This window comes from Poecilia latipinna, unplaced genomic scaffold (assembly GCF_001443285.1).
Source record: "Poecilia latipinna isolate Pla-1442-1.1 unplaced genomic scaffold, P_latipinna-1.0 Scaffold651, whole genome shotgun sequence".
Taxonomy (NCBI): domain Eukaryota; kingdom Metazoa; phylum Chordata; class Actinopteri; order Cyprinodontiformes; family Poeciliidae; genus Poecilia; species Poecilia latipinna.
This window is the reverse complement of record NW_015113267.1, coordinates 71051-82987: the sequence shown is the minus strand read 5'-3', so window position 1 is coordinate 82987 and position 11937 is coordinate 71051. Positions and strand designations below refer to the sequence as shown.

The 11937-nt window shown below is 40.1% G+C and overlaps 1 protein-coding gene across 1 annotated transcript in view; it reads right to left on the bottom strand.

Annotated features, from left to right (window-relative positions):
* LOC106954386 (transmembrane protein 151B-like) overlaps window positions 1–593 on the bottom strand; it is an 18364-nt gene extending 17771 nt beyond the window's left edge. The window contains exon 1 of the mRNA XM_015043852.1: window positions 363–593. Within this exon, the coding sequence (XP_014899338.1) occupies window positions 363–593 (231 nt within the window). The remainder of the gene's footprint in view (window positions 1–362) is intronic.
* Window positions 594–11937: the final 11344 nt, after the last annotated feature.

The window sequence follows — 11937 nt, the reverse complement described above, 5'->3', positions numbered from 1 at the left end:
TCCCAGTTTTCCATGTCTGGCATATAAGCATTCATTTTAACTTTTAAACTGGTTCTATTGATCCTGTGTCCAGACAGAGGGATAATCAGTAGCCCAGCATCATGACCTGTTTGTTCTGAAGATCCTGCAGCTTCCACTTCCTCTTCCTAACATGGCACCTTCATCAGTTCATTTTAAATCCTGCATCGTATTCAAAAACAATCTAATTACCATTTATAATAATGTCAACAAAAGCTGCTAATGCTGCTCGTCTGATGGCTACTCATCTAATGGGCGTAACCCCTCCCCCGTCACTACCGCCCTGAGCCGCCAGAGATCCTAGCCCCTGGGCGTCATGGCTGCTCCCTTCAGCAGCTGCCTGCCCCTGCGCTGAGGCAGCGTTTGTCACAGCCGCTGCCTGCCCCTGCGCTGAGGCAGCGTTTGTCACAGCCGCTGCCTGTTTCTGTGCCCGTTCCACAGTTTGCCAATTTGGCTCCGCTTCCTGCGCTGGCGTTGTCCGCCTCCAGGAGCACGCTTCCTACGTCGGGGACACCCGCTGGACCCACCTCTAGCGGTTTGCCTGCTGCACCGTGGCCGGCCCCCAGACCTCCCATGAGGTATCCTTCTGCTGCACCTTGTTTGTTTTTTCTGGACTAGTATTCTAGTTTTGTTCCCTGTGGACGTTTTGCCCTCCCTCCATCGCCCCTCAGCCCGCCCTGATTGGGTTGTTTTTCTTCTTTTGGGTGTCTAGTAGCCACCTTTGAGGGGGAGGTACTGTGAGAATCTGTGTTTTCTGTGCATTTATTTTGAGGCTTCTCTGTGGTTATTTAGTTCTGTTCCCCTGTGAGTCTCTGTGCTGTCCTGTCCTGATTGTTCCCAGGTGTGAATACCATCCTCGTGTATTTAAGTCCACCTGTTGTCTTTGTTCCTCGTCAGGTCCTTGTCTAATGTCAATATGTCTGTTGCTGCACGTCTGGTCTCCTCGGTGCTTCCTGTGTTTCCCGTGTTTCTGGATACCTGTGCTGGATTATTCATTAAATATCTTCTAAAATGTCAGTCTGGGCCTACAAGCGTCTTTCTCACCGCCTACAATCCCACATCATGACAGTGAGAAGCTACTATTCTTTTAAAAACAGATATAAACATTTGTTTACCAGTTGGTTTAATAGTTAAAATACAAGAAAAGTGAAAAACCAACAGACTCATAACCAGTTTACAGGAAAGCATAGAAATGGACTCGTTTATCTCCTTCCCGGCTATCAGCAATGTGGGCTGCTGACGCTGTGCTGCTGTTGGTGTCAAGCTCTCAGTTACACAGAAAAAGCTGGAAGACATTACATAACCTTTTCGCACGGTACAGATCAAATGTGTTCTTATGGGTCGTTTACAACCCATCAAATATGGAGCGGCAGCATCATTTCTTTGGGATCATTCTTTATTCTATTTTTATGCTAACATGTAAAATTATTAAACCAAAATTATTTCTTTGTAGCTCTTCTCCAAGCAGGCAAAATTTATTGTCGCAATTTACAACAACAGCAACAGCAAATGTTTGTAAGTTACATTTAATTTTACTTTTAAATTATTTTTAAGTCAAGTATGATTCAAAATTTTAAACCTGATAGAATGATGAAAAATCCCACTTAAATGAATGGTTTTAATATACCATCTTCAATCTAAACTTAATATTTAACCATTAAAATCCCTGTTTTAATCCCTAGCCTCCTGAAATATACCCTTCTGAAGTCCGTCATGGCGCCTCGAATGATTCAGTGATGCAGTTGCAAAGGGTTAATAGTTTGAGTCATGCAGAACTGACTTGACCGTTTCCATAGCAACGATCAGAAGCAAGACTTTCCCCCAGAACTACAGTGACTCATGGTAGCTATGACCTCATCTATGACATAGATCAAAGAACATCTGAGGTTATGAATGCTTGGATCTCAAAACAGGAGGTTATATCCAAGCCTCTCTTTGGTTCGTAGCTGTGTGTTTTTCAACAATTTTGGAACAATTATGGAACAGGTTGTAGCCACTGTGTTTTTCCCTCTGACGTTTGGTGCTGGATATTTGATCACCACAGGGGTAAGGAAGATTTTTAATAAGATCCTTCCTGGGGTAACTTTTGACACCGCTAGTTACAAGGATGAGTCCATCGAATATGATGAGTTCGATGCTTATCTGTTCAACCCTTCCCCGATTGTGAAGCAAACTTGCCCGGCTGGGAAAGTTTGCGGTGAGTTAGAGCATTGTGTCTCATTTCAGACGGCTCTGTCTGAAACCTCGTATCGGACGGTTCCGTCTGAAATGAGTTGTCAGACAGATCTGACTCCGGCTGGGGAGGTTAGCGGTGCACAGGTGGCCGTTGAGTCTAAAAGCTCAACCTCTGCGCCGACAAAAGCGGCACTGGAAGACCGGACCCCAGAGCAAACGTCCCCGGCTGAGGACGTTTCCTCTGGAAAAAGGAGACCGGACTACCAAACTTTAACATCTGTGCTGCAAAAGAGGGCAAAAGAGGAGGACATCTATGGTGTTAGAGCTCTCAACAAATCAAAATACGCCGCCTGCAAAACATGCGAGGACAGGGCTAAATATCAGCCCAAACGTCAAGATAGAAATTGTTGTCTGTTATCTTAACTTGATAACTTGACCGAGATATAGTCCTCAAGATTTAGTCATCGTCCTCATGTTAAATGTGAGGTGAAGCCACAGTTCTCGGGACATTCTCAAAGAAAGTCCTGAGACATTCTTTGAGATAAATTACCTCTATCTCCACATTTATGAATGTTGGAATGAGATTTATTTAGTAAAGTTGGGGAAACACATGTTCTCAACCAACTGTATTGGATTAACTTGGATTGAGTATTGATAGATTGTGTCTGTGCCTTCAGACAGGCCCTCTGCCATTCCTCGACTGATATATTACATTTCAGATCTTCAGACTATGCCTTTCTTTTGGGTTCTGAGGATGTCTGGGAGCGGGCAGTTGGTAGAGCTGTTGCCTTGCAGCAAGAAGGTTCTGGGTTCGATTCCCAGCCCCGGTCTTTCTGCATGGAGTTTGCATGTTCTCCCTGTGCATGCGTGGGTTTTCTCCGGGTACTCCGGTTTCCTCCCACAGTCCAAAAACATGACAGTAAGGTTAATTGGCCTCTCCAAATTGTCCCTAGGTGTGAGTGTTTGTTTGTCCTGTGTGTCTCTGTGTGGCCCTGCGACAGACTGGCGACCTGTCCAGGGTGAACCTCGCCTCTCGCCTGGAACGATAGCTGGAGATAGGCACCAGCAACCCTCCTGGCCCCTCTAAGGGACAAGGGTGTAAAGAAAATGGATGGATGTCTGCGAGCTCTCTTTGATGCTATTATAGAAGAGAGATATTAGGCACATCTTCAAATGATAATTCGTTGCCAATTTTTCTACAGAAGTAAGAGTAGGTAATGTTAGAGATTTTTGAATACTCAAGACAAAACTTCTAATTTGCAGAAATTAAAAAAAAAATATTTGGGATGTTGAATTTCTGTTTTAAGTCTTCAAAGCTGATCACAATCCCTTTATCAAGTAAGTCTGCGATTTTGCATAAGCCTTTAACATGTCATGTTTTAAAACCCATATCTTTCCTGCCTAGTTCAAATGACATATTGCCCCAGATCGGGGAAAATTGGGATAATATTGGTTTTTCATTTTTGAATTTATGTGCATCGTACCGTACTCGGATAGTGTTTTTAACAAATGGGTTTGAAGTGTTTTTTAGTAACTCTTTGTATTTCCTTGAGTATAGATATAAGTTTAGGGGCAAGGGAGTGGTGTTTGTATTTTCTATATTAACCCACAACAGAACAGTTGGTGAAAAACAACAGGATGCACTAAGAGCTGAGTTGAGTGTTGTTCCAAATGAAGTTAAGGTTTTTTATTATTTTAGTTTAAAAAACCGTCAGGAGGATTAAGGGGTATAGCCTGGAAAAGATATAGGAATTTAGGAAGTACATTCATTTTAAGTATATTTATACGGCCAATCATAGATTCCTCGACTGATATATTACATTTCATATCTATCAAGTGATTCCATGATTTAATTAATCACTGGTGTGTAGTTAGTGCGAACCAGGTCATCTATTTTTGGAGTAGTTTTAATGGCCAAGTAATTTAGGCTGTCTTCTGCCCCTTGAAATGCAGTGTGAATTGGCGGATTGCGTCTTTCAGCCTGATTTAAAAGTAGGATGGCGGATTTAGCTTCGTTACGTTTATAACCGGAAATATAACCAAACTCATTGATAGTTTTAAGTAGTTGAGGGATTGAGCGCTTCAGATTAGACAACTTTAAAATAATGTCGTCTGCAAATAGTCCGATGTTAGATTCAATACTTTTTATTCTGACAACCCGTATGTTTTGATTGTTCGTTATGGCAAAAGCCAATGGTTCAATTGCCAGAACAAAGAGGAGGGGTTAGAGGGGACACCCTTGACGTGTTCCCCTAGCTAGAGTAAATTAATCAGATATAATATTATTTGTTATAACTGAGGCTGTGGGTTTATTATAAATTATTTTAATCCAGGTTACGAAATAACCACCCAAGCCAAATTGAGATAAAACATTGTATAGATAATTTCTGCATCAAGGGAAAGTAAAGCTATATCGGGATGTTCATATTTAGCATGGATTATATTCAGCACACGACAGATACGGCTTGCTGCCCCTTTATAAATCCGTTCTGATCAGGTTCAGAAAGAGATGATAAAAATTTCTCAAGCCGAAGTGCTAGTACTTTAGATATTATTTTGGCGTCAGAATTTATAAGAGAGAGAGGTTGAAAAGATTTGCATCTGGTGAGAGGTTTTCCAGGTTTGGGTAGTACTGTTATGATTGCATTTCGTAGAGAAGGAGGTAATTCTTTAAGGGTATAACTTTCTGCAAGCATATTATAGAGGGGCTGTAGTAGTTTGTTTTTAAATATTTTATAAAGGTCCAAAGGGATCGATCCCATCCGGACCGAGTGTTTTTCCTGATTTTAAATTATCTATTGCATTTGAAAGTTCATCTATAGATATCGGGATATCCAGCTCTGATTTAACCGTTTCACCAAGTGTGGGGATATTTATAGAGTTAAAAAATGAATCAAGTGATATTTGTGGTATGTGTCCTTTAGATGTATATAATTTTGAGTAATAATCTTTAAAGGGTTAGGGTATAATTGGGTAATTGTACCGTCACTGTGGCCCGTTGAGGGTGGCCAATATGCTGAAGTGGCCCTCGGTGAAATTGAGTTTGACACCCCTGACCTAAATCTTTTAAATCAGTGCTTCCCCAACCTTTTTATTATCGCGGACCGGTCAAGACTTGGAAATTTTGTTGCAGTCCGGGGAGGGGGGCTGTGAGGGGGTGAACCGTCAGATAATGCTTCTGCATGTTGGTGTTCCCGCTAAATCCTGAATATACCCAATTTGGGTTGTCTTTGCCTTTCTATCGCAGCCAGTGGGGTTTTCCCTGACTGGGAACGAGAATACAACCTGCTGAATGTGACAGGTAGCCAATCAGAAAGCGCGGTGACGTCAGAACAGAGGGGAATCCCAAACAGCTGACATATCAACTGTGAGTCCGGTGGATATCGGAGGTGATATGTGGAAATGTTTATTATTATATGTAAAGGTCATTATTACATATGTTTATGTTTATTCAGTTAAAAATGTTAACTATGAAAAAACATAGTCGCCTCCAAATCATAGTGCAGCAAATAGAGTGGCTGCTCCCGTCATCTTTTATCCACCGCCTTTTCTTTTTGTTACGTCTTTTGTCTCTTAAAATGACTCCACAAACTATCACTGTTGCTTCTACATCGTCATCCGCGTTTGGTCATTCTAAATTCCCATATGCTATGTTGGGGGTTTTACTGGATTATCCTCTGGAATCGCGATGTTCTTGTCTGGAATCGGTTCGTGTGGTGTGTTGCTCCAGCCGTGTGGCTGAACATGAACCGATCGAACCTGTTGTACTTTTATCAGCTCTGTGATCACAGAGGTTTGGAGAATCGGCCAATAATTCTTAAATCTTGCCGTCTAAACCAGACTTAAGACTCACAAGCTCTACTCATCTCCTCTCGACCACTGCCCAAACGCGCTTTGACTCTGGTTGCTATGGTAACGTTTACATATCCCTTCAAAATAAGATACACATGCGCCACAAAAACGAACATTTTACTTTCGTGAAAATTTTAACTCACGATAAAGACTAACGGGAGCCCTGAGCATGTTTCTCTGCAACGAGACGGTCCCATCTGGGAGTGATGGGAGACAATAACACCCGAAGTGTTGCTCATATCCACAGCCTGCTTGGTCTCTACGTGGCGAAGCAGTTTGAAGCTTCTTTGTCTCATTAGCAGCCGGTCGCTGCATGTTACGCAGAGCGGGCTTGTAATGTGGGACTCACCTACCGGTCCGGGATAAATCCATCCTCCTGTCTCTTCTCTGGGCCTTTTGCCCTTTGCAAAGAAACTTTCCAAAGACACCTGATCTGTTTCTTACTCATTTTGCTGCTTGTGGGCTCAGTGTTGGCGTGCAAGTAACTGAGAGAATCCGGTTAAAGGATTTTCAAAATAATTGGTTTGGGGACCACTGTTGTAAAGTATCTCTGTTTAGTGAACACTTTTATCCAAAGTGAGCTACACATGAGAGTATTAATGGGGTTATTATTAAAGCTTGGATATTCAGAAGTTTCTAAAAGATTGACGCTGATCTTTTAGCTCAGTAAATCATGAAAACATTGCCTTGAGTTCTGGCTGACCAGTCAACCTGCAGATTTACGCTTTTGTGTGAGTATTCAAGTGGGCGGGAGTCGTTCCTTTGAGTCCAGTGTTGGTATTTTTATCTTTTTATTAAATAAATATGCCGCTCTTATGTTATTTAAAGGAAAAGATCTGAAAGTGACCCAAATTTTAGTAAACGTGACAGAAAAAAGGTCTCTGGAAAACCAGGTTTCGTATTTCCAGTTGGGCTTTTAGCTTGTTTTCACCTCCGACCTTCGCTTGGTGTGTTTAAGATTTGACATTTGCTCAATACTAAAACAAATTCAAGTGCTGGTTCTTCTGTTTCAGGCAAACAGGGCTAAATATAAGTTGTAGAGTTGCTGCACAAGTTTCTCTAAATGTACAGCAAAGCTAAAGAAAAGATAAATCCTGGAAATTAAAGTGGAGAAAACAAACTAATGAAGATGTTATGAAAGCAGCTTCTTTTTCTCATCTCTTTCCTGTTTCACTTGCAAACACACAGGGGTTGGAGGGAAGTAGATTAGTAAATTATTCATGAAATTAAATACCATGTAAGTGGTTGTTTATAGGTGTGAAATGAAGAAAAGATAACCCTGTCCCCTCGAGACACGGAGCGTCATCCAACACCAGAGAGAGAGAAAAGCAGTGCCTGGTCAAGGTGCATCTAAACCTCTCATTCCTCTTAATGATGAAGAGATTAAATGGATTTCCCATCTGTCCTTTAAATGTTGGATTGTGATCCTTTATAAATGTGTCGGTTTAATCCTGAACTACAATCTAAGGGCTAATTTGTTGCTGCCAATGTTTATCTTGATCAGCCCTGATTGTTGAGTCAGTCAGACACCTAAAGTTTTTCTCAAAGGCGCCGTAAACGTTAGCAGGTGTCGCTAATGGCAACGCTCATCATCGTTAAAGCTTCACCGAGGAAGGAAGACGCAAAGTTAGATGTTTAGTACTGCAGAGCGTAAAAACAAAGACCCAGAAAGGTGCAAGAAGCTTTTTGGTTATACGTCTGGTTGGTGAAAGAGCAACACTTACAGCTGATAACAGGAAGGCTAAATGGAATACGACCTTTAACCTGAATCGTACGTCATTTTAAATGTTTACGTTTTGGAAATCTGTTTTCTAGGAATAAACAGACCGCAATGTTAGTAATGCTCCCCAGGCTAATAGGTAATTAGCAATTAGCATGGGTAACATTACCCAGTTACACATGCTAATTAGCAATTAGCATGGGTAAACTCAGTGGCTAATATTTCCTTGGATTTGATAAAATAAAAAAAATGTTGGGGACCTCTCTCTTTCTCTCTCTCTCTCTCTCTCTCTCTCTCTCTGTCTCTCTCAACCTGCTACTAAACTGTTTAGATTACTTAGAAAAACAAAGAACGAAGCTGTTATGAATGCTATTATATCTTCTGTCTATGGAGTTCAGAGGTAAATTAAAAATAGCTAAAATTAAAATAGAAATAATAATAAATAAAATTTAAATAGAAATACATCTGACCCAAAGTTCTGATATAAGCATCTCCAGATATTAAAAGAAAATCTGGATGCTCATGTTAAGCCAGAGCTGCCAACCACATGCAGAGGTGGTGGACATCGCTAGCTAAAAAGTGAGTCGTGCTAACCCTACAGCAATGCATTTTGGGTAAACGTCATTTGCTGCATTGCTTTACAGGTGGAGAATGTAAGGAGAGGACTGCGTGAACAGTCGTGACCCCCTTCAAAACAAAAGCATGAACATAAATATCAACAGTCAATAACCAAAACTTCAACTCAGAGGTCGAACTTTATTCAACTGAAAGTTTACAACCAAGTAAATTAGCACTTCAGGATTTATCTGGGAAAATTAAGTGTGCTGAAGGTTTTCAAAGTTTTTGAAAGTGGTGAAATTAGCTCCTATAAATTAGTGAACTTGTGCAGCTTATATAAAAAAACACAAATGCCTGTTTTTCTTACAGGTACGTAGGTTTCTTTTTTGAAGAACGCTCTAAAGTGTGAGCTCGTTAACCCATTTCTGAACTTCATTAAATTTAACTCTGCACATTCTTCAATATAAAAACATTTTTTAAATAAAATGTGCTTGTTGAACATTTAAAGAAAATGATTCTCCAATAACTTAGACATTTTCTGCGGGGCCCTGACTCCTCATTGCCCCGCAGAGCTAGTCAAGACGTTTGTTTTGTTTTGCTGCTTTTCCCAAAGATGTATACATCATAAGTTTACAGTTTTGCCATCTACATGTTTTTCTCACCTTTATACGAACGAAACCTGACAAAGCGAGGTAAGCTGTGATTCATTAAGGAAGTGTGCTGCTGGTTTATTTGCACTGAACTGTTTGAGATTTATGCTTGGGCTTAATTGGGATATAAATTAACATGTCCTCAGAGCTTGGATTATAGAGTTAATGCAGCCGTTTCAAGTCATAAATCAGCTTTAGGAAAGCAAATTAAGAGTCTTATAGATGGTTAATGTTATGGTTACAATAGACACACAGCAACTAATAAAAATGAAACAGAGATAAAGTATAAAACAGTGAGTAGACGCTGCAAAAACATATCAGTTTCAGTAATAAAGCTGGAGATTGCTCACAACGTCACATTATGGTGGATCCAGTCAAACACACAAGTGTCCATCAATCAAAACTTTCACCCAGAGGAGAATATGGAGCTGATTTTACTGCCTTTTTTAGGTAAGTAGTTGATGGGTGCTATGGAAAGCACTCCACACCAAAGCGATGCGAGGATGGCTGGTCATGGTTTCAAAGAAAAGTTTGAAGAAAATTTTCCTTTAATGTGCATTTTGAAAAAGTTTCAGTCTAAAAGCAAGCAGAGCAAGTGGTGCAACTGTTCAGGATTTTCTTCTTTTTGTATGAAAGCTAAATTAATTGATATTTTTTAATTACATTTTTGTACAATTTTCACACAAAAATATCAAGCTCTGTTTGAAACCTTGACATTTTAGTGACACATGGCCTGAAATACCAGGAGACTAACCTCGTCATCGGTATGATGAGGTTAGGTATTTAGTGGATTACCTGCCTGGTTTCTAGTCTTTTTCTCTCTTATTTCGACCCTGATCCTAAAAACCAAACCCTGTTCTGAACCAGGGTCCATGCATGCCATTTTATCCTTAACTAAGTTTTAATTTATTGGTGAAACTTTTATCTCCATTCCTCTAAACCAGGGCCGTCAAACTCACTTTTACTTTGGGCCAAATCAAAAAGCTGAATATTCTCAAAAGGGCCGGTTGTGCCAGAATCTATTGATAAAACCATTAAAATGTCAAATAGTTGTTTCAATATTCAATAAGCTTTACTTAAAATTAAATAATATTGAGCATCCTTTCATACTTGTCAGTACATCCAGGATTTTGTTTTTGCGTTTTTTGTTTTTGGCGATTAAAATTTTATTTGGTGATGCTAATTTAGAAATATCTGTAAGGAATTTTTATATTTGCGCTAATGTATGATGTTAAACATGACTTTTTATCAATCGCTGCATCAATCCCCGACTATAACTCGACATGAAGTCACTTAAACCTCGTGTTTTTTGCCAATTCTGAGAGAAATTGCTGTAAAAATCAGTTGCTGTAATTTGGAGTCAAAAGGGCCACATAAAAAGGAATATATGTGCCTTGAGTTTGACGCATGTGGTCTGAATCAAAGTAAAACGCAAATATCTGCAGCAATCATCCACTGCCTCACAATGTACTTACACAAAAAATCCCATCATTGCATCATTTTCACCAAACAAAGTAGAAAGAAAAGCGTCTGAATAATCTGTAATCTTTTCCTGTTTCTGAAAACAGTCCCAGAAAAGCGTCTGATATCTTCCTCATTAGTGATTAATGATGTTTGTAATAAACTTTGACATAATTTTAAACTGTCAGGTTGCATTTCACTATTGGAAGCTAATCCTAAAAGCACTTTAATTAGATTTTTTTTTAGCTAATTATTGGTTAAATCCCATGTTAAGCTTTTTATTGAGCTCTTTATTACGGCGATTTTTAAAAAGATGTTAAATGCAGCGACTATAATGAAAAGTGTTGTTAGGTAAAATACATTCTAAGCAAATGTCTTGTGTGGAAAGACATTTTTAATTATTGGGTTTTTGACTTATCTGCTTATGTAAATGTGTTGGGTAGCTGAAGGTCAAACATCAGGCAGACTATGAAAACCATTGTTACTCACAAAGTTCTGGAAATATTAATTATGTCAGCTTGTAATCACACAAAGCTCGAGCTTGGTTTGCTGATGTTTCTGCAGAATAATCACTGAACTCCTGTCTGAAATGTGGAAACCTGACTTCGGGTCTCTCATCCGCCTCTCGTCGCTTCATCTTTGCCGCCCTTTTGGTAACTTCCCCCCTGCTCATCTCTCCGTCCATCTTTGCCCTCCTGCCTCATGCCGTCCCGTCTCTTTCCCGTCCGTCACTTCCTTCCTCCTGTAGCTCTGCGTGACATTTTACTTGTTCACACACACTTCGCCCATTCTGTGCACGCTCAGACAAAAGGTTCGCAGCATGTGCAAATACAGATATGATGATAGACATGCAGGTGCATGGACACGGGCCGCGCAGAAGATGATAAACGGTGAAAATGTCAAATGCAGTTCCACCCGGAGAACAGCTGGATGTCGGCTATCAGACGCGACGCTTCGGGTTATTTTTTTTTGGGCTTTATTTTAGGTAGTGTTACATTTACACACCGGAAGGAAAAAGAAGTGGCAGGATCTTTGTTTGCTGTAAAGAAAGTAAAATTAATGGCTGGATGAAGGTCTGACTTAGTCATTCTATAACAGGACCAACAAAAGATCATAGAGGCAACAAATTTGCACTTAAAATACCTTCAAGCTTTTGCTGAATTATTTTATGAATTAATAATAAAAACCTTATCAAAAATTTGAGTGCTTAAATCAAAGATAGCTGGACTTCTGTTTCTTGAAGGCTTAATTCTGATCTAAATAACGGTCTGATATATTACCAGTCGTAGCCAGAACAATCACCCTGATCAAACCGTCATTGGGGAGTTTCCAGATTCGTCCCTCAAAGCAAAACTCAGAGCCATGAATAATCAGTGTGGCTCAATAAAACGGTCCGATGATGAGCGAAAAGACGAACACAAAACTTCTCCATCCACATTAAAGCAAATGGACCACCTCTGTTCACTGTCCAACCTTTTATCTTTCCCATTCAGAACCCAACTC